Source organism: Lates calcarifer, linkage group LG8 (genome assembly GCF_001640805.2).
Source record: "Lates calcarifer isolate ASB-BC8 linkage group LG8, TLL_Latcal_v3, whole genome shotgun sequence".
Classification (NCBI taxonomy): Eukaryota; Metazoa; Chordata; class Actinopteri; family Centropomidae; genus Lates; species Lates calcarifer.
Window position 1 is genome coordinate 19,319,062 of NC_066840.1, and position 22,294 is coordinate 19,341,355.

General features: G+C 39.4%; 3 protein-coding genes across 4 annotated transcripts; all 3 read right to left on the minus strand.

The window, feature by feature from the left end:
• Positions 1-376: 376 nt before the first annotated feature.
• On the minus strand, positions 377-7,791 carry LOC108895053 (probable E3 SUMO-protein ligase RNF212). 2 transcript variants are annotated; one of them, XM_018693718.2, is made up of 13 exons: positions 7,740-7,791; positions 7,142-7,258; positions 6,384-6,445; positions 6,194-6,268; positions 5,933-5,989; positions 5,715-5,773; positions 5,549-5,608; positions 4,417-4,481; positions 3,489-3,549; positions 2,566-2,608; positions 2,303-2,357; positions 1,180-1,249; positions 377-816 (listed from the first exon to the last, which is right to left on the minus strand). In XM_018693718.2, exons 2-13 carry the CDS (start codon positions 7,248-7,250, stop codon positions 687-689), a joined length of 846 nt encoding a protein of 281 aa, XP_018549234.1. In that variant the 5' UTR covers positions 7,251-7,258; positions 7,740-7,791; the 3' UTR covers positions 377-686. The 2 variants fall into 2 exon arrangements, with proteins under 2 accessions (XP_018549234.1, XP_018549235.1); XM_018693719.1 differs by lacking the exon at positions 7,740-7,791 and adding an exon at positions 7,485-7,725.
• A 421-nt stretch (positions 7,792-8,212) lies between these two features.
• Positions 8,213-10,880, minus strand: si:ch211-255i20.3 (transmembrane emp24 domain-containing protein 11). The gene is made up of 5 exons (XM_018693721.2): positions 10,551-10,880; positions 9,992-10,083; positions 9,446-9,571; positions 8,705-8,851; positions 8,213-8,509 (listed from the first exon to the last, which is right to left on the minus strand). The coding sequence occupies exons 1-5, from the start codon at positions 10,678-10,680 to the stop codon at positions 8,360-8,362; spliced, it is 645 nt and encodes a 214-aa protein (XP_018549237.1). The 5' UTR covers positions 10,681-10,880; the 3' UTR covers positions 8,213-8,359.
• Positions 10,881-12,817: 1,937 nt separating this feature from the next.
• spon2b (spondin 2b, extracellular matrix protein) lies at positions 12,818-21,294 on the minus strand. Its single transcript, XM_018693717.2, has 6 exons — positions 21,157-21,294; positions 19,644-19,908; positions 19,121-19,344; positions 17,241-17,432; positions 16,442-16,628; positions 12,818-13,955 (listed from the first exon to the last, which is right to left on the minus strand). Exons 2-6 carry the CDS (start codon positions 19,876-19,878, stop codon positions 13,777-13,779), a joined length of 1,017 nt encoding a protein of 338 aa, XP_018549233.1. The 5' UTR covers positions 19,879-19,908; positions 21,157-21,294; the 3' UTR covers positions 12,818-13,776.
• Positions 21,295-22,294: the final 1,000 nt, after the last annotated feature.

Below are 22,294 nucleotides of genomic sequence, written 5' to 3' on the forward strand. Positions count from 1 at the left end.
AGTTAACTGTATCGCTGCCTAAAGGTTTGTCTTAATGTTAGCACAGCATGAGTCTGTCAACCCTGAAGACTAAGTCTTGTAGAATCAAGTCAATGGACATATTTTTTCTTGAACATAATCCCAGTTTATCTTAGTAAATTGAACAGGTGCTGGTGCAACAGAGTGAGCATAACATCAAACTGTGCCTTTGGCTAAAAGCTTGTGAGGCTTTGTGGGTTGAGGCCTGTAAGTGTAACTGCTGGATTACTGAGAGTAATTCACTTTCAAAACAACACAGCTAAACAACGCAAACTCAGCTGAATGACTAACCTTTGACTACATACCAGTCACCACCACAGAAATTAGTGTACCAGAATTCACCAGCATATCTGCAGTATGACGGGAGGTAAACCTGAACCAGAAAAAGAAAGACATCACTGAGACAGATCCTGGTTCATTCAACAACAAAAGGCTTATTTTACCAGTTTAATTGATTAGGAGACTGGAAGAATTCAAAAACAGTCAGTATACAGTTAATATCATGGCACAGGTTCAAGCTGAATGAGTTTAATATCACCTGTGAATCCAGGGTCCAATCCAAAACAAAAATGACTAATTTTAGGTTGCGAGAGACGTGTACATGTCAGTGGCCAGGTGCATCTCCTCTAGAGGCTTCATGACACTTAATGGGTGTGTGTGTGTGTTTGTCAAGGAGGAGGGCAGACCAGGGAGGACATGGAGTGTCTGAAGGAGGAGGGGGGTTTGAAGATGGGAGACTTCCATCCCGAACTGTGGCCGTATGAAATGTCTGGGATCAGTGGTGCTCCCCCAAAGCGACTGACAGAGGAGAGGAGAGGAGAGAAAAAGAGAGGAGAGGAGAGCCGTTAACAGCTGACCACTGTAGTTTTTAGCAAAAGTAAATCAAACTGGAGTAAATCATGCATTTTTGGGGACTGTGTGCAAGTGAAGATGAATAAGATGTCTCAGGCTTTAGCTACATGACAATACTAAGCAGGATCAGTTCATTGTTGGTTTTGGTCTTTTCATAGGATTTGTTCATGATAAGAAAACTCAGAGACAGACTTTCTTTCCTTTAAATCTTTTTGTTGAATTAAGTTTTGAATACCCAAACTTGTAAGAGATATTATATAGACAGATATAAACATTATTATGATGCCTATAGTGAATGAAATTAATCACCTGACTGTTGCAGAGCGAGCAGAATGGTTGGCCAGTGTGTTCTGATTGGACGACCTGTGAGGGATGGTGCCTAAATATGACACCAGATAAATCCATGGTTAATCCGTAACACAGACATAATGGCTTATAATGATTTTAAAAATACATGACATATTTTTGGGTCATTATCGGCTCATGTGTCTCCTCATCCATCACATGAACTCGCTGCGAGTCTCATTTGGAAAAGCTTCCAAGAAGGCAAGATAAATGGGTGAGTCATCTTCCAGAGTAATTAGTAGCTCACAATTTTTTACTTCACACAAACTTACAGGTTGCTACCCAACAGGGAAAAACACCTGTGGCATGCGCATGGAGAACAGATGAACAATGGCACTTGTCATCCTTATCTAGTGATAACAATAAATCAAATTGTCTGTATTTCAGCATTTAAATAGCCCAATCAATCTGATGCTGGTTAAATATTATGATTTCCTTCCACAGAATATTTACTTAACAAAACATTCTTACGAATGTAGTGAGAATCTACACAATACTAATGGCATTTCAGGGGCCATCACCATAATTGAGGTTAAATCCCTTAAGAGACTAAATCACATAATCACAGAAGAGGAACTCAGCATGTGTAATCCTAAGCATAACAACTGGCAACATCTGCATTGGTTTTTTTCACTGTGGGTGGTCAACTGTGGTGCCCATAACCCCCCAAACAAGGTTGGATTGTGGGATGATTTTGCTAGATGATTACAGTGCGATTATGCCTGTGTCAGTGTGACATCTCATTCTCAAATCTGCAACTTTAGACTGATAAATTTAGCAGAGAGAGACTGAGACTAAATTGTGCTGTGTCCTTGGTAGCGTAACATGTGATTTTCCATAGAGCCATTAGCACCATGCTTGTATACACATTTAGCATGGAGGGAGGTCAAAGCACTCACCCTGAATTTACTGGTTTAATGCTATTGGCACTGATGTAAAGAAGCAGATAGTCTTCCCAGAGTTATAACACAGAAAAACTGCCAAAGCAGATACAAGGTTATGGCCTATATTTGACACAGACTGCAGTTCTTCCTGTAGTTAACACTAAAATGTACATGTTTTATGACAGGTAGAGCAAAGCACGTACCCATTCGTCCATCTTCTGGGGGACTGATTAACGACAGTCTAGGGACAGTGTTAGGCTGAAAGATAGACACACACACACAGAGAAAGAGCACAAATCATGACTTTTTATTTGCTTGTTCTTTCAATACTTTTATTCTCCATGTACTCAAGCCATAAATTCAATGGCAAGATGTAGTATGAGCTTGAGAGATCCTATATATTACAGTATGTCACACAAATTGCAGCCATATGGACATTTATTGTAGAAGCAGTAATGGGACTTACTTTCCTGAACAGACTCCTTTCATCCACCTCCATGTTTTCAGTGCTGCCAGACAGAAGAGCACACTTCATTAGTCTGGTTAAGTTCATTTGGAAGAACTGAAGGACTGAAAAGGTGCCTGAACTTTTTTATAACAAGCCTATGACCTATGCCGTAGCAACATTTACTGTTTCATTTCATTAGTTTCTTTTCATTTGTGAGATCAAATTAATATTAAATACACTGAGCACACAATATAGTCGAAAAATATTAAGTATTATAGTATAGTATAGTAATATAAGTATTTGACAAGCATTCTACAAAATAAATGTATTATTATTGTCATAAACATCCTGTCAGCCATGTTCCAAAATAGCTTTGTATGACATATATCAGTAAATAAATTGCCAGGTAAATGTTCTTTTTAAAGAAAAAATTAATTCAGTCTGCAGGCATGGGTGTAACACTGCAAAGGGGGTTAATATCCGCTATCCGTCACCTATGCTGCTTTCACTCAGCAGAAAAATCTAAAGTCTCAGAGGATAAAACAATATTTACTCTATTAAATTCAAGCAGCCAATCAATCCTGTGTCAACGGTGTCTAGGATAACCAACAGAGATTCCTGACTAAACCCAAGCAAAGCTAAGCTTATTCAGGTGTGTGTGTGTGTGACTCTGCAGATAGCCGAAGGGCAGGGCAAAGCTACACAGCAGCTAAAGCTAACATAAGACACTGGGGCTGAACCCAGGTTATAGCATGTTTGCACAGTGAAATACCTCCTACATTTTCACTCTCTCTTATTAGGTCTGTGGCAGGGTGAGAGATGAATCAGGGCAGAAAAAAAAACAGAGCATTACGCAAGGTGAAGAGAGCAGAACAGAGAAAAGGAGGGTTGTAGATATGAAGAGATAGAGTGAAAAATTAAGAGAAGGAGACAATACTCACACATTAGTGACTGAGGAGTGTCGGGAGAGGGACATAGGGGAGTTATATGGGATCTGTAAGACTAACAGCAAACAAAAAACATGTCAGCATCTACTGTACTGATGAAGAGACTTTAGTATACAGTGGATGAATAAACACGGGGCCAGTTGCATGGTTCTTCAGCTGCCTCATTGGGCCCAGGTCATAAGAGTTTTTGGTCTTGCTACATACTTAGCCTTCTAGCTTTCCCCTTTTTGTGCAACTAACCTGTCCTCTTTGTCTGTGCATTTCCTTATCAGTATTTAAGAGTTTTGTGTTACAGACATTATGCAACAAGTCATGACTGACCAGCTTTAAACATAGAGCAATTCTGGAAGTGGTACATTTATACCCTTAAAATGATCTTTTACACTTCACGTCAGGCTTTAGTTCTTGAGTCTAGTTGTAGTCACAGTCTGGTCTCAAGATACTACTGTCTTAGACCCTTTTCTTTCTTGGACACCAGTCTTACCTATTACAGTTGTTGGTCATAGTTATAGTCACAATGTTTAGCGAGTAATGCAATGTTTAAACAACAAATGTAACCACATTGTAAACTTTTAATGGTGTTGAATTACTGAAATATCACAATGACTCACTCTACAACGGTAACACAACTGTATGAGGAGGTGTGTGTTTTTGGTCTCTGCCTTGACTTGGTCAACCTGGTCATACCTGGACTTGCCTCTGACTTGGTTATATGGTCTTGATTAAAGCCCTGCATAAGTAACGTACAATATATACTGTCCAATAGTAAAAATATTAATATTCATGATTTTTATCATCATCGCCCACAAAAATGACAGTATTATATTACAGTAGATTATCTAGATGCGACACCAGTGCGTCTGCCATACAGACCAAAACAAGCATCGATGCAAGACTGTCATTAAATTATGAGATTATTTACCTGGTTTATGTCCATGTGGAGTATGGGAACTGTGGCTCATCTGAGACACAGATGAAGCTTTGACACTGAGAGAGAACAGCAACATACCAGATTAATCAGTTCCAACAAAACAGACAGTGGCCACAGCTGCTTTGGACACAGTTGTCGGTTTGAATCCTAGAATAAGAGACTGAATATTTGGAATAGGGTTTTCTCTGCAGTATGTCTACCTTAAGTTGAATTCTGCACAATATTTAAAAAGGACCTAGCAGCAGGACTGACACCTGATAGGTGACTGACTGACAGCTCTATGAGGATAACTGTAACATTTCTAAAACTGTGCACTGTAATATTTGCTGAAAATAATTTTTCAATACTTTTCAATACTTATCAACAAGGGTTTTCTTAATCCAGAATAGTAAAAATACTACTAGTTCATGATGACTTAAGTGGCTGTCCCTTTAAACTCATTCAGTTCTGGCTGTAACAGGCCAGGGGTGGATGTGCCAGGAGTGACACCTAGTGAGAGGCGAGGTGTAACAGCCAGCTCATTGTAAATAACTTTATAAGCTAAAGTGCAGCCAAATCCAACAAGTCACAAACCAGCGTTTAATTCCAAATCATTACTTGTTTTACTGCCTCCACAGAGCCTCATTTAGTCTTTTATTTCACAAGTATTACCATCATGCATGACCATGTAGTATGCCATCTGATATTTAATGCATAAACTGTATGTGAATAAATGGTTATAAAAATCTAATCTAGAGAATGGGAAATTGAAGTGAAACATCAGCCAAATGTTTGTTAGGAAACACTTTGGAAAATTAAATATTAAATATATATGTCAGGGTAGTCTGGTTTGTGAATTAATTAAGGACTGGCTGATTACCCAGCAGAGTGGCTGTAAAAGTAGGAAAACTCACTAGTGACGGATCAGATTTAAAAACCTTTAATAAACTGTTTGCCCTACAAACTTTTTGAATAGAGTTATTTATTTTTAAATCTTGGAGAACAATAAAACTTTAAAAACACATGAGTGACACTAAATGACAGACAGGTTTGTAAGATGGAATACTTTTTAATATCCCATTAACAGTATGTATGTGTATATCTAATATGAATATCTTTAATAAGCATCTACTCTGTGCTGTACCTCTGATGCTGAATAGAATTTTCAAGCTTTGAAATGTAGGCGCTCTGTTCATTCAGCTTCCTTTAAAGGGGAAAAAAATGATGAATAAAAACACATACAGCTTTTCATGAACTGCTAGTTTAGAAATCTATATCAAATTGCATTATAGACTTATGGTTTAACTCACTTTGTCATCTGCTGCATTTCTTGCTTCATTTTGAGTAATACCTCCTCTAGTTTCTCATTCTGTAATTGATAAAACGATCAGCGATGCACTAGTGCAGCACTGAGCAGGAATAGCACTGATAACACCTCAAAAATATAGTTCATCACTTGCATAAAGAAAAGCAAATCCTCAAAGACACACATCAACAAACATCCAGTGCAACAGGATGAGTCTCTCACCCTCTGCTGGTAGTGAGTCAACAGTCTCTTTTGATGTCTTGCCTGGAACATTATAACCTGAGAGCAGAGAGGAAACAGTGTTACGCGAAGTCTGCCCTGGTAAATAATGTAAAAATACATATATGTGACTCTACAAAACAGCTTTTTGAGGAGGCATGGAGACAGATGTATTGCTGAACAAGGCTGTTTCTAAGAGGCTGATGCAGATAAAAGACAGTTAATAAGACTATTTTATGATGTGAAGCAAGAATATGACCAAACTTTGCTGATTTCCGTGAGGTGTTTGGTTGCCACAACACTGATGTCAGAAAACAAAGCCTTCACCTCTGAGCTGCTCTGAAACAAAGACATTTCACATGACTGTAACGACAGCAGGATTGTAAAATGATATCAGTGTAATGTTATCCTGCACAGGCAGCCCCAGCCATTAACTATGTGGAAAAATACTTACTTTGTCAGAGAGAGGTGACACTTGGCATTTGGCGTTGCATATTAAACATTTGCCTTGTATGCCTGAAAGAAAAGGTGCAATTATATAACCAATACAAAGCAGTGAATAAAATGCATAATCTTTGCAGGGTTGTACTGAACAGAAGACCTGCAGAGACTGATAAACTGAACAAAACGGGTTTTCAAAGTGTCTCCACTGAGACACAATAACTGAGTATAACCCCTTGATCTAACCCTGGAATCCAGATCAGATTAAAATTTAAGAGTTTGACTGAAATTAGACCCATCAGAAACAGATTTATGACTCATGAATTTGATCAGTGGTTCCCAGAGTGGGGTCAAGGGACCTCCATGAGTACTTCAAGAGGTCCCATATTCAATCTTGAATGGTGTAATTTCTCTCTTATTTCATGTGAGGATATGACAAGAAGCACTCAGTGACAGGATTAGAGATTTCACTCTCCCCTCTTTTAATATAACAATATTGACAAGAACAGAATCAGATCCAGTGTGACAAAAAGCACTGTCTAAATTGTGGCTCCCTCAGAGTGGTCTTCTGAGAGAGGCCCTGGGCACGGAAAGGTTTAGTTGAAAGCTGCTCCCTGGAGTATACTTGGTGAAAAATGGAGTACTCATCTCTGCAGTATCACTTCAAGTCCAACAGATGTCTCTGTCTAATCACGCTTTCACCGACTCTACCCGAAGAAGCAGCAGGCATGGTACAACCTGAAGTGTAGATGTGCTACTTAAATTACTCACCTTTCTGAAAACAGACGCTACAGATAATATGGCCACAGGTTGTCACGCCCAGTTTTCGGTCGGCAGTGGGTGAAAGGAAGCAGGAGTTGCAGCAGATCCAGTAAGACATCTGAGGACCTGCAGAAAGACATTGTTACCTTATTTCAAAGCTTGGTGAACTCTCATTGTTTCTGAGTGGGTTTGTTAATTCAGCTTTAATTCCTTAAACTATGTGGTATTCCAGCGGTCACGACTGAGTGCCTAAAAATCGCTGTTTTATTTCTTTTAAGTTTAGGACAGCTTTGTAGCCCTTCCTACACTTTTCCCACAGTCAGTTACATGAAAAACTGATTTATTTTGTTACCTGGCTTAGGCTATCCCGCTGCAAGTGAAGCTAAATGCTAGCTTAGGTAGCTGTTAACGTTAAATAACGGATCTGTAGAAACAAAGTTCCTACGTCTGTACCATTAACTGGTAGCAAAACTATTTATAACCAACTTTGTATTTGACCTCTGCCACCTAATTATAGGCTTAATGTTTCTCTGTTAATTAACGATTAAACGTATGTACTTTTAAGGTAGCAGCTCAATATTAATATATTTCCTTTTGCTAATTTTACCTCATAGCACGTAACGACGTCAGTTTTTAGTAAGCTAGCTGTTAGCTAATTGTTTACATTAGCTACATGACTGTGACAAGACTCTTAAAGATGATGAAATATTGAGGTAAGTCATACTTACTTACTCACAAAACAATTCTTGTTCAGAGTTTATTCAGATTGCTTCATTATTCTTGTCTGTGTATTCAGGCCTGTAAACACATGTATAATTGCTCATAAAGGGTTCAGATAATCATGATTATAAGATTATACATTTTACAAGGGTGTGTTGACATCAGCCCAAACTAAGATTACACTGAGCCCACAATAAATTGACTGCTGTGTGCTAAATATTTAAAGAATGAGGAAAAACACTATTCAAATACAGCAGCTTCTGATGACATTGTCCAGTTGCCAGTGAATTGAATTGAAATGATCATGTCTGTGATACACAAATAACATTTTCATAACAATATATATGGGTGTAGTCCAACTTTTAACGTTCTTGCACTTTTATTTTGTACAGTACACAGTTTTCATCCTCATAACCATCTGTTTGGCAATCAGAGAGTTTTTAATTTGGTAATATTTCTGGGCAAGACATGCAGTAAGGGACAGTGTTGACAGTCCAGAGGTCGTCATCAGACCAGCTTCTTGGCAATGAAGAAGTCTTTGAGTCGTTTCATTTGCCAGAAACCAACTGACAGCAGAATAGAGGTCTGCACCACGGCCCACCACAACACTTTACCATTGGTGTCCTCACTGATCTGGCGAAACACGTCCTCCTTCTCCTGAGTGAGATAAGATAAGAAAAAAGATGGGGAACAGAGACATGAAATCTTGCTGTTGTTAAAAGGTCATTTTTAAAATGTTACATTTTTAGATAAACCTCTTAGGATCTGTGATGTGAAAAGAGATGGCATGCAGTGACATTTATTTCACCTCAGGGTGAATGATAACACTCAGTAAAAATACTTCTTATTTACCCTCTGGTACTCCTGCTGCCTGGTGATGTACATCATCTGATCAATGAGGTGCCTGAGGCTGTTCTCCAGTATCTCCATGCTGTCTTTAGTTTTGTCAGGCTTGGGGTCAATTGAGTGCTCTCCCATCTGAACGTCCAAATGTAGCTTCTGTACAGCACAGTGGGGGGAAATTGTGAGATTGAGTCTGATTTGTCCAGGTCTGGAACTAATGGTTATTTTCATTATCGATTAAACTGGCAACCATTTTCTTGATTAATCACGTGGCCTAAAAAGAATGTCGTTGTTCAATTTACTGTCATAAATGACAGTGTTTCCCAAATGTTTAGGCCTGTTACCTCCTAAAATAATGCAGTGTCTTACTTGCAACCCAGCATAACATTTGACCTCTAAATCTATTCCTGTTTTATCACAAAATAGAAAACATACAGTAGGAATTCTCCTTAACCTGTCCCATTATGCATCTCAAGAATCTGACAGATATATCCTGAGATAAGACAAGCAGCAAATCCTCACTGACTAATCAGTTATGGACTAAGTCGTTCAAGTCTAGATTTATCATGGCAAAAATTAATGTTGTTATCAGTGTGTTTAAGCTGAGAATGAAATGTCATTTGGCCATCTGCATGCAGTCCAGAGAAATGACTTGGTGTGTGATATCATGATGCATTGTTGCAGTATTGTATGTGTTGCTGCATTTTTCTCTCTTTTAAAATTATTTGTGTCTATGTCCACAGGTCTCACCAGCCTCTCCCCAGCAAAGACAGCAAACCTCGTGGAGTTTGTTTGGAAGCAAAGGTAGTGCTGACCAGAGGCGTGAGCTGTGAAGGTGAATTTACCAAATTTGCCATAGCGTTTGGACATCACAACCTAGAGAGAGGGAAAGACACAGTTAGGCCAACATTTCTTTAGCCATGGTCAACAAAATGAAGATATGGTTTTATTTTGTTTTTGTCTTTTGTACTTTTTGGTTGGTCAAGTGCTGACGAAGGAGGAGTGATATGTTACTATGTGAAAAGGCAAAAGGTGTACGGCTGGTATATTTTAATTGAGCTATGTTTTAATTGACTCTGAAAGATGTTTTTTTCATATTTTGACCAGATCATTGAGCAAAAACAAATAGCATATATTGTAAGACAGTAACAGAGAGAAAGGCTTATTCGTATAAGTCTTATTAGATCTTATCAACCTTGTTTACGTTTGTTTTGAAGCCAGAACATGTTTTAGTTTACCATTACACATCTGTGTCACTCTGACTTGGTGATGAACCTCTCCTTTGAGAGCAGTTACCTCATGGCCTGGGTCTCTGACTGTCACCGTGACGCCAAAGTGAGGAGAGTGGCTGAATGACTTCATATCCCAAGGCTCCAGTAAGAAATAACCTGAAGGTAAGAGATGCTCACACATGAGTGCAAACACATACATGTGCACAAACACACATAATTGTAGTATTGTACTTGTAACGTGTAAGGGAATAGAATATATGTGTCTTGGGATTTACATGAAAATTCATTCAGTAGTAATACGATAATATAGTGTTAAATATTCCTCAACATGTTAACCACAGTTTCAATTACTTTGTTATTGTTGAAGCACAGAATAAATCAGTCTTCAAGAAGACACTGTTTAATGAGAAGTGTGGCGGTGTATAGTACAAGTCAAGTCATAAATGGCTTTTGCACTTGCTGAAACAAGAGACATATCATGGAAGTGCATAAAACATTGCTTTGTGATTCAACAGTCACATGGCAATTCACAATACACTTTTCAAGATCTCATTTCACATTCATTACTACTGTTGAGATTGTAAATGACACTCAGGAGGAATACTCCCTTCTCCAGGACTCACCGGTCACCAGCATGTCTTCAGGAATCTCCTCAATGATGCATTTTTCCTCCTGCTCTCCAAGATCAAAATACATGGCCGCTGCCAACATCAGGTAACACTGGAGCAGAAAGCCAATGCCTCGAAAACCCATTTTCAGTTAACAATGAACTATTCGATAACAACACACTTGACAGTGACCAAATGTTTGACCTGTAGTTCCGATAGACTTTTTTGCAAATTCTAAGTCAGGATTGAGGTATTTTTCAACAACTGTAGCCATACATTCATGTCCTATAGCAGATATTTGAAGTGGATGGCTATAGATAGACAGTTTGAGCGTGAGAAATTCACAGGTGCTGCTTTGTGTGACGAGACATTCTGGTCGTGTTGTGACTGGTTAACCAGGGAGCCAATAGCAAGGTATCTTAGACTAGTGATTGACAGGGTGCCACTTGTGTGAGCCTGTTGTAAAACAACAAAACTTATTTCTTATAGTTTTTTTTTTTTGCCTTCCTTTCTCCTTAAAATATGATGCTCACATTTCAACCTCTTATACAGTTAAAATTATCAGTGTCGCAGTGTCTGTTACCGCAGTACAAAAGAGAGTCCAAATTTCTTTGGAAGTTGAGTGGAAAATATAATCCAAACCATTACATACAATAGTTGCCATATACTTACCTTAGATGAGGTCACTCATAAAGTAAACCCCAACACACCCGCACACAGAATAAACCTTTCTCATATTTAGCATCTGCAAAAGTAAGCAAAGAGTCAGATTTCCCTCTCCTCCCACACTTCAGTAGTTTTACAGAAAGTGTGAATGCTAAATCAATATGCTTTACAATGCCTGCTGTTAGAATAATAGATTCAACTACAATGGATTTTTATAGTAACTGCAAACCTCAGTCTAATGCTTTTATTTATTTCAAACATATATTCTAATGAATACTAGCATTAATAATTGTAATTCATTAGTCATTTGCACTACCACTGACATATTATACTGCTACTTATGATCATTCTGAAAACTTCAAGCACTTCATTAGGAACACCATACTAATACTGGGCAGGGCCTTTCTTTGCTCCCAGAAAAGCCTCAAACCTTTGTGGCATGGATGCCACAAGATGTTGGAAACATTTCTTTGATACTCCAGTCCATGTAGCTGGGGAGGCCACTGAAGTACACTGAACTCATTGTCATGTTAATGAAGCCAGTTTTAGATGACTTTTAGTTTGTGACATGGTACATTGTCATGTTGGAAGTAGCCATTAGAGGATGGGTAAACTGAGGCCATATAGGGATGCACACGGTTGATGCAAAGATTAACTGAAGCTCCTGATCTGTATCTTCATGTGCATCTGCATGAATAAGCAGGTGTACAGGTGTTCCTAATAAAGTGTTTGGTCATGTCATGTATTATCTTTGTCATACATCAAACATTATTTCCTTCGGGGATACTATATCAGTTCTTGTTCAACCTGAACTTATATTATAGCGAGCATAGGTACTTAACTCTTACTGCTCTCAGACGTAGTCGATGAAACCGCTATTAAGGAAAACTAGAAACTGTATCTGCTCCCCTCCCCCCGTCTCCTGATTCTCAATCTCAGTAATTTTCCTCCTTCATTCAGAACGGAAGGAGCTCCCTCATGAACCAGATGTTTAGTTCTTATTGCAATTCAATCTGTCATCTACAGCATGGTTTCTGTGTTGCTTCATGGGAAAAAGATTTTTATCTGTTTTACATATATGAAAAAACTACATATAACTGCTGTCTGTTCTGTCCATTGAGTGGGACTCCAGCTTTATAGTAGGATGTGCTGCACTGAAAGTTATAGTATGAAGTGAGCTCTATAAGATTTCAGGACTTGTGATTTAAATCAACATTTGGTGAACTGTTTTAAATAGTGGGTGAGCACCTTTATCCGTTTTATGACCAACACTTCATCAGGGTGAGTTCGAGCCAAAACTGGGACCTGAACCTGTGTCATCTTGTTAAAAACATTTCTCTCTACACTCAATTTGATCCTGCAGCCCCTGTGTTTGCAATATTACTTTGGGAGCCCAAATGTAAGTAAGCCCAAATGTGTGGTTCAGATTTGAAGGTCATACACAGCACAGAGCAGAGGCACTAAAGAAGGATTTTAGTCCATCATGGAAATCAATTTTTCTCACTTGAAAACCGATGTTGTGATTACAGGAACCATGTACAATTTGACAGTTAACGTGCAAATATATTCAAAATAAACTCCCTGTCTCTTTCTGGAAGAAACAGTTATCAATGACATTGTCTTAAGATATATTTACACTTTATTGACCATACAGCAAACATACATTTTTTTGTACACCTTTACATTTTTTTCTTTTTTAACCAAAAACTTATTTTCTGTATTGAACTAATATCTCAATAACATAAAGGAATACAATTTATTACTATCAGATTTGATATACTGTACACTACAGGTTAAAATCCTGTCAATAAATATTTTCTTTGTCTTCAGGAAAGTAACCACAATGTCTCTGTAAACATTATGTTTTGAATGTGGCATTATTTAGAGGCTCCTACATTAATTTCTATGTCTGACTCACTTTTCTGCTAGTTCTACCTCAGCTAATGAATCTACTGAGGCATGACATTTTCCTCTGTGGTGGAGCTGATAATATTTGGATTTTCTGTTAAGTATTTCTTGGATATGGGGATTTTAGATCTGAAGTGTCATTTATGCGGATTTATTTGCAAATCCCTTAGATTAAAGCTGCTGGGAGTTATAATCCACTGTGGGCAAACAAATGTCTGTGATCTTCAGAAATGTCAAACCAAACCCAATTATAATGTGAAAATGTATTTTCAGTTAATGGCTGTGTTTAAAACAGCATTGTTCTGTCCCCAGAGATAATCTACCAAAACTGAATGGGTGTCTAATAGCTACTTTGCCAAAATACACCTCTCTAGTGCTGCCAGATTTATCAGTGTGACTTGGGGATGAGACTTTTTTCTGCAGTCTAAGTCTCCCAATTTAAAAGTTAGACAATTGGTCAGTACATTAGTCATTTCCACAGAAAAAGGCCATGGCTAGGGAGGAAAGAAGGGAGACTGGCTCATCATATTTATGCCTCATGTGAATACACCGCAGACCTTTTACTGTTGTTTCTCCGTCTTCGTCCCTTCCTCCCTTTCCGGGTTTTCCTCTCTTTCCTCTCTCTCCTTTCCTTCCTCTCTTTCTTCTCCCTCCTTTCCTGGCCTAGTCATAAGCAGTTGTCAGGGAAGCACTTCCTCTCTTCCTCCAGCAGGGGGCAGGCTGCTCCATTGTTGGCTGGGTGCATCAGGATGTAGCGTGTGCGGTGCTGCATGCCCGAGTCTCCACACTTGCCTTTGCACAAGCCCCAGGGAGACCACACTGACACCTCACAGTCCAGAGGGGTATCTGTACGGGAAGGGGGGGAATCATAGTTAATCATAGTTAATTAACATATAGGTTTAGTTTGTCTTTTTCCAGAGGTACTCCCTTCTAGCTCTTGTGTATTTCCCCCTTTTTCAATATACTGTGTCTATTTTAATGATGAATTTGTGGGTAATTGACTTTGCTTTTATAGATTTGAATGGAAAGAAGTGGAAAGTTCAAAAGTGAATAAAAGTAATGAAAGGGAATTCCAGTAAATGCTGGCACGCTGCGTGTGCAGCTTTTATTGACCCATAGCTTCTTGTTATAGATTCTTGGCAGTGACTCTGCTGCTGGAGTTATGTTAATTGTGGCTCAGATTTTTTTAAAAACCTTTATTTATTGAGTTTTTGCTGACTGTGGTTGCTCTTTGTCAGTATACCCTTTCCTCACAGAGAACTCTGATATCATTAAATGAGTCCACTGCAGCAGAGAGAGATTTAGTGCCTTGCTAAAAGGCACCTCAGTAGTTGTCTAACCTAATGGGTTATGAAATTTTTGAAAATTTTGTTTTATCATGATTTTTTCTTTCTTGCTTTCACTCTCCCTTTCTCCAGCATCGTGAACTTTCAAGGCTACCTCAGCCAACCTTGTTGTGAGCTTGAGTCGAGCTGATATGTATCACAGACTTAGTTGTGGGTTAAAGAGTAGAAAAGCAGAAGGATGGGAGGCAGTACAGAAGCTGCATGGATGGATGGATGGATGGATGGATGGATGGAGGGATGAAACATGCACGTCAAGTTGAGGCTGATTTTGACATCTACGTTCATGTTGTGTGTCCATTAAGGACAGATGGAGGGATAACTTGATAAGATGCTGTAAGAATCAATGCTGATTTATCTTATTTTATGCCAGTGCTGTATTTTATGTATTAAATCCAGAGCAGGTGATTGCTAATCTTTAACAAAAATTGTTGCCCAAGCCCTAGGAAGAAGGCATGAAAGAGGTGGAGGCATTAATAGAGGGAGGGAAGGATAAACAGTTGGAGGGGTGGGATGGAGCACTGGGAGCAGGGCAGGAAACCCCAGCAGATTCTTGGCCCCTTTCTGTTGTTTGTTGATGGGTAGTCAGGGGAACGAACTTGTAGTCTGTGATGCTGAGTCAAACCTTTACAGTCACTCTGAACACTGAATTTGATTACCGCACTGTCAGCTCTACTGCCAGGCTGACACGCTATCTGTTCCTTTTTTTCCCTCTCAAGAAACTTTGTCCTGGTCAAATCATATATTAAGACTTTCTGTGGTGAACTGTGTTTTTATAAAAGGTAATTTTTCCCTTCCTGTCACATTGGAGAACATCAGTCACACAGACAGGTTGTTTGACTGCTGCATTGTTGTTGGCTTTACTTACAGTTTGACACACTCTTCATCTTTATTTTTCCAAGCTGTCTTCCTATTCGTCCTTGCAGTTAGACTGTTTTACTGTTGCCACTAATCTGTACAACAGGGAGTCTTAAAATTTAACAGTCTGGGAGCCAACATTAAGTAAATCCAGCTTCAACTCATGGATCCAGGTCTTGTTAAAACATACGTGTCTGCATCCCATTTTGGGTCATGACCTAAAAGCTGCTGTACATAATTTCTACATACTTTCCTAAAAATGCTCTTTCACTTTCTCCGTCTCTCATCTTTAGACTTTTCCACTGGATGCCAGATGTGCCCCTGGCATTTTCTGATGCCCCGCACTCGCTTGACTTCTCTGGTTTCTGGTTGGAAGTAATTGAGTATGTGTGTGGCCTGTAATGGCTTGCAAATGCTTTCATCTGAGTCAGCAAAAGACACAAGTTCCTAGTATTGTGTTAAACCCTTACATCTGAGTTTGCCACAACATAAAACATATTACTTTTTTTGTTTAAATGTGTATAGTATCATTCAGTCAATGCAAATAGAGTGGGGGACCGCAGCATAAGGTAGGAACGGTGGAATATTTTAAGCACATTTTTTAACTAGTTGATCTTACTGATCAACGTATTTTGCCAGCCATGTACAAATACTTGATTTGACATTTCATTTTCTGTCTTACACCTGAAAGATACTAAAGTTTAGTCTTACTTGAGGGTATCCTGTGGAGTATACTAGTGAAAAAACAGTTATTTTTCACCAGAAGACTTTGCATGTAATCTTACTGATGAGCACATTTTTTCACTGGCTTTGTTTGCGCGTTTGTAATACCTCCTTGCACATTATTGCCCTCAACTGTCAATGAGTGGAATAGCATGAAACTGGTAATGTTTATGGCATCGCCATATGGGGCCTACTCTTCAAAACATTTCTTCATAGCACTATTACGTGGTCAAAAACTACACAAAGAAATTTTAGTTTTAACATGAGCAAGTCCTTTATGTCAATATTATGTAATATTTTTTTAGTAAGTCTTGTGCCAAATACATGAATACATGGCTTTGACTTTTTTTCAAACTGTATTTAATTACTCTTATATGGTACTGGATATTCTAGGTATTTCAGACTTACTTATGAGTTTGTCTTCAATCTCGTTTCCTGTTGGCAGTTGGTTGGACTGGGTGGGCTCCACAGGCAGACTGATGATCTGATTGGTCTTCTTTACCTTGGTCAGCGTTACCTTGGCGATGGGTGGCAGGTGCTTCAGGCGGGGGTAGTAAAAGGAGTTGGCAGGGTGGCTAGGGAAGGAGGAGGTGATCTGTGGATGGGAAAATAGACGATGAATAACAGTTGATAAATGGAGATGTGTTGGTAGAGATCATAAGGGGCTATCACCCTTTATATAACAATAGCAGTTAAACACTTAATCGCTTGTAATCTAAGTATCTTTGAGGTTGCTATTGCTATTGATTAAAAGTTGCTACTCCTGCAAGTTGGCACCAGAAATACAAGTTGTTTAAATGAATTAATAATACTTAATCATTGTATAATGCTAACTGTTGTGTCTAAGATGTTATGTGGAGCCCGCCACTAGTTGGGGCTGCAGCTTCTTTCCCCATGCTAATGTCCATATGTTGTAAAGGAGGAGGGTGGAAAGTGGGACAGATGACATCTTGTAAAACAAGTGTGGTTTGGCAGTATTTTGATCCAGCCTGTATAGTTTGCATTTTAATAATTAGTGCAATGTAGTAATTATCAAAAGTGTAAAGCATGTACAGATTCCTACATAAAATGTGGTGGAAAACAACGTTTGCTTTTCTGCGAAGATCATTTGTAACAAGCAACTTTAAGCTTATTTCTGTGGTCACATGGTTTGTGATTTTGGGGTTTGGATTGATGCAGTGTTGCTCTTGGCTTCAGCTGGTCCCACCTGTGTGATTTTGTCCTGCGGGATGGTCTCAAAGTTTGGAGAGGAGAAGGTGAACCCGCTGTCAGTTCCTGCGTCGTACGGGAAAAGCTCCAGTGACACATTCTCTTTCCAGTGGTCGCCGTCGCACAGGTCAACAGTGTCCACACCCACAAACCAGTCAGGGCTTGGAATGATGCGCACAATAAACGACAACTGCAGATGGAGGAAGTAAAGGGTGGGGAGGAACATGGAGCGTAGAGACAGAGAAAAAGGAGAGAGGAGGAAATGACGAAGTGGGTGAGAGTGACATATGGAGATGAGGAGAGAGAAGAGGAGAAAGATGTGGATGGGAAAGAGCATGGAAAAGAGTTGTTTTTATGTCACCATATATGATTTGTTTGTCATTACCGTAGGTTAAAGCTACAGAGGAAGAAATGGGTAAATTATGTTCTAAGTTGAGGTCATTTTCCAATCATATTCATTAAGTTTCAAATTGAAATGAAAGCTATAATGTGATTACTTCATTGCACATTCATATTTATCAACAAATCATCCACACTATCAGTTCATAAAAGAAACTGCTAGAAGTAATTTGGTTCTTTTGGAAGTTCCAGTTAAATGAGGACTTTTTTTTAACCTTATTGTGGCTATAAAACATCCTGACATCCTTCATTTGAAATTTTAGTGCTTCAGCAACTAAACATTGCAAATAACTGTTGGACCCACGATGGACAATTGAAAGTGTTAAAATAAATGCAGCAGAGATATAATCTTTTTTCCCCTTCATTCTTGGCATCTCCATTACCTTCATAGCACCTTAACAATCAAAAGTTTGGTCAGAAATTTGAAAGTGTTATGTTTGCAGTGGCTAATGTAGCCTTGAGCTGCTAGCCTCAAGCAGAGATGAGAAGCAGGCTACAGAGGTCTGGTAAGCTCACTTTGGCACAACCCTTGGTTTTATTTCAGTTTTAATCTTGTAGTCTTCAGACTCAAACAACTCGAGTGACATCAGCTCAGGAGATCTGTCAGACTTTTTATTTCAGTGTCAAAGTATAGTTTGTTTTGTGCAGGTGAACATCTTCAGTCTGCAACTGGACTTTTTCCATTTCTCTCCCCTCCAAACCAAACCTCTGTTTCTTCTTTTTCCCCTAACTCTGTCTCGTCGCTTGTCCAAACCTAACATAGTGTTTGGTCAGATGCGTCCCCAATTTTATGACCCTACCCAGGGACTCATCAGCAGGAAGTTTAACAGCCAACACCCGCAGAGTTTTACATAATTTGTCGGGACATAAATTATCTGCTACATTCAGAAGCTCCCTTTAGGAAGCTGCATATGGAAAAATCAGTCTGGGGTGTATTTTAAAGTAGCATTAACAATTTTGCTGCCTCAACCTAGTTAAAAACCTAGTGTGCTCTCTCTCATAATATTACTGTTTTTATTGTCATCAAATTATTACTTGGCTAAAAACAGACTTGTTCCTGGTCTGATTTTTAATAGTTTTGGCTGTCATTACTCTTGGTAATAATATTTTACTCATAGTTATATTGCTGTGATTTGGCAATAGATAATCCCCAGTGGAAATAACTTCTCAACACAGTTCACAAGGGCAAACACACAAGCAGTCAGGCATATTTTACACAGACCTAGTTAAACCCATGAGTGTAGAACATTTATTTGGAAGGGAAAAGTGAGATAAATGCACCCAAAATGTTGTTGGTATTGTAGACTGCTTAACCATAGTAAATTTGGAGGGATTGGCAACAGTTTTAAGAAAGTCCTCTGACCCAGGCTAAAAAAAGCATCACAATACTTTGTTATGTACTGACCCATTAGCAAAAGGCTTCTGATGTCCTTAATGCCCTGACCCAGACTGAGGTAATCCAGGTGTTGAGTGACTTACATAGGAGTGCCGGGCGAAGACCTCAAACTGAGTGTTCATCTGGCCTGTTCCTCCCACGACAGCGGGAGCGGAGAGGATCCCATAAACGCTCTGGATGCGTTCGCCGGCCTCCTCAACTTCCTTCATGAGCATCCAGGCCTCGCCTTTCTCCGCAAACTCCCGCACTCCGTTGCTGGCAAACTCATTACGCTGCCACATGTGGTAGTCGGAGCTGTGGGTCACCCCTAAGAGCAGAGAGAGGGAAAAGGAAAGGAACAGGCTTAAGTCTGCAATAGCCAGTTTATATGCATCTCTGCTGAGGGATATAAACATATTTTTGTAAATTTACTAATGGAAAGAAAATGTATTATCATCCTTATCAATTTTTCCACTTACTTGTTATATACTGAATCAGTTTCAAGCACTGAGCAATGGGGACAGCAGAGGAAACATTTCTTATACTCAACCAATCCAAATACTGTTCTACATCTGCTTCTAATAATAATAATAAGCTATTCAAAATGTAGTTCCAATCTGCACTCACCAATGAGGTTTGACCACTGTGCAGGAGGACGGTAGACAGGATACTGCTTGGGGAAAGCTGCCTGGGTCCACTTGCCGGTAAATGTTAGGCTGTACTGTGCAGTTTCTGAGGCCGTGCACATGGGGACATCAGTGGGAACAGGCATTGAGTGAATGCCTTGGCCCAGTGTCAGCATCATGACGATCAGATGGTAGAGCGCCTCAGAGATGGTGAGGATGTTCCTGGTGGTCTCCATGAAGGCGGATTTTGGGTGAGGACAAAGGACCTGGAAAAGATATATTAAAGGGAATACAAAAAGTTGAAAAGTCAGTGATTTTGTCAAGCTTAATCATCCAGCTGCAAACCTGAACACTCTGAGTTCTGATTTATCACTTTTTATTCAAAGATTCAACTAATTTTATTTCATCAAATAGAATGTATCCCTTCTTTTTGGACATATTCCCGTCCTTTGTCCTTGTGTAATTAAAAGCTGTGCACTAGTCTGATTTGCAGTTAGTTATCATTTTTCTCATTTATTTTGACGTCTCTACGTGGAGTTGACCTTTTCCAGTCATATCTGGTACATGGCAGGACTGAAAAAGACAATCAAAGAAAAGGGCAAATTGTTTGGCTGCAGCATCACTGTTTAGTTTAACTGTTGGGGCATGTGAGTCAGAGGGAGCATTTTTTCACTTATTTTTTCACTTTTTCCACTGTTTATATTCCACTATTTAGACTTGTAAACTCAAGTTAAGCAATGCAGGATTGGCAGCTGGAGATCTGACATTAATTAAAGTGCAAATAGTGAAATGTTGTTGGAGCCTGGGGAGCGCTACATTCCTGCCTCAAAAATACTATGTAGTAGAACAAAGCTGCATTTCCTATCTTTGGATACCTCATCTTATCATCCTCACTACCCTGTATTTTAATTCTTAGTGATATGGTTCTTCTCACTCAGTTCCTCACTTAGCAGCACGATTCTGACACTGTTATGTGTCCCTGATTAATAGAGCCCTGGAGTTAAACGTTCCCCTGAGGGTCATGCATTCTTTTTATGTGGAGCATAGCCCTGCCTCTAAGAGATATACACATGAACAGCGTGCACATTCAGTTAAATACTATCGGAGTGTATGGCATCAGAATTAAAAATTCTATATTTGTAAATGGGCAGACTTTCTCTTCATTCAGAACTCTTTTCTTAATGAACTTGTCATAAAATGACAATGGGTGCTCTTGCTATTTGCATATTTACACGAACATAGAGCCAGATGTGTGAAAGATTTATCTGCAGATTTTTGCATTTTACTGCCACACTAATTCTTCCAAAATATAATACATAGAATCTACATAAACTGTCTTATATCCACACTTCCTTGTCACATTTGTTTACTGTTTGAAGCTCAGTCACTTTACAGTACGATTGCATAAAGTTCCACTGTTCCACACACCCATCAGTTTGTGCAGTGTCTTCCATATGTAAGTATCTGTTCTGTTGTGTAGCAACAAGATGATGTGTGGTGCAGAAACTACTCACTGGTTTTGCTCAGGGCTCCAGATGAATGAAGGGTTGCAGCAGATGATTGGAGAGGAGGGCTGGAGGTGAGGAGAAGGGGAGAGGAGAGCGGTGGATGTGGCTGTCTGGGAAGAGTGACTGCAAGGCTCCAAGTGCTCTTTCGCCTATTTATGTCTTTCAGGAGGTTCACCCCTCTCTTTCCTCTCCCTCTTTCCCTCCTTTCCCCCTTTGTCTCCCCCCTTTCCCCCTCTTGCTCCCTTCCCCTTCTCAATTTGCTCCACTCTGTCTCTCAGCCTCTCTATCTGCTCGTCAATGACTTCCCTGCCCCCTTCATGCCCTTTGACTTTGGCTCTCCTCCTCTTCCTCCTTCTCTCCTACACTTTATAAGTAGCCCATTAACTAGCTAATGTGTTCAGCAGTTCTGGATGCACAGCCAGGGGTCCTGTGCAGCTCCATGGGTAGAGTGTCATTTAACAGTTATAAACTGTAGGTCTCTATACCTACAAATATGACTGATGAGGCCAATAATGTGTTTCTAGAAATCTCTAAATGTCTCTTGGTGAGGTATTTGAATTGCAACTGAGCAGCTAGATCCAGTCCCAGTGCTGCTTTTTGACTCATGTAGGAAGTTATATTGCCTATGACACAGTCGATTTGCATAACTCCTTTGATGTGTTTTTCAGGGGCTTATAAAGTCAGGCGAATTGAAGCATGATCCAACAAAATGTTGAGGAAGTAAAGGCTATAAGATACAAAGAAGTCATGTGTTTGATGTCACTGATTCAAGGTTTAGCAGAAACCTATCACTTTCACAAAGTTTTTTTTTTTTTTTTTTTTTTTGGCAGGATATTTCAGGTGTGTAGTTCTAATGAACTTGGATTTGGCAGCATGCTGAGAAGACGCAGTGCTCTGATCAGTGCAGGTTTAAAGTGCACGAGCACTGGAAGTGTGGAGGCACAATGCTCGCCACAATGATTGTGTAATATATTGTTAATATTACACTTATATTTATATAAACAGAAAGCTCTTCCACCTCTGTGTTGCGGATTTTGCAGTCTCCATGACCAAAGATGGCGCTTCATCCTCTTCATTTGCGGGGTTGTGCATCGATAGAGAGTTCTACTGCAATGCTCTGAGGAGTCTGTGAGAGGACACATTT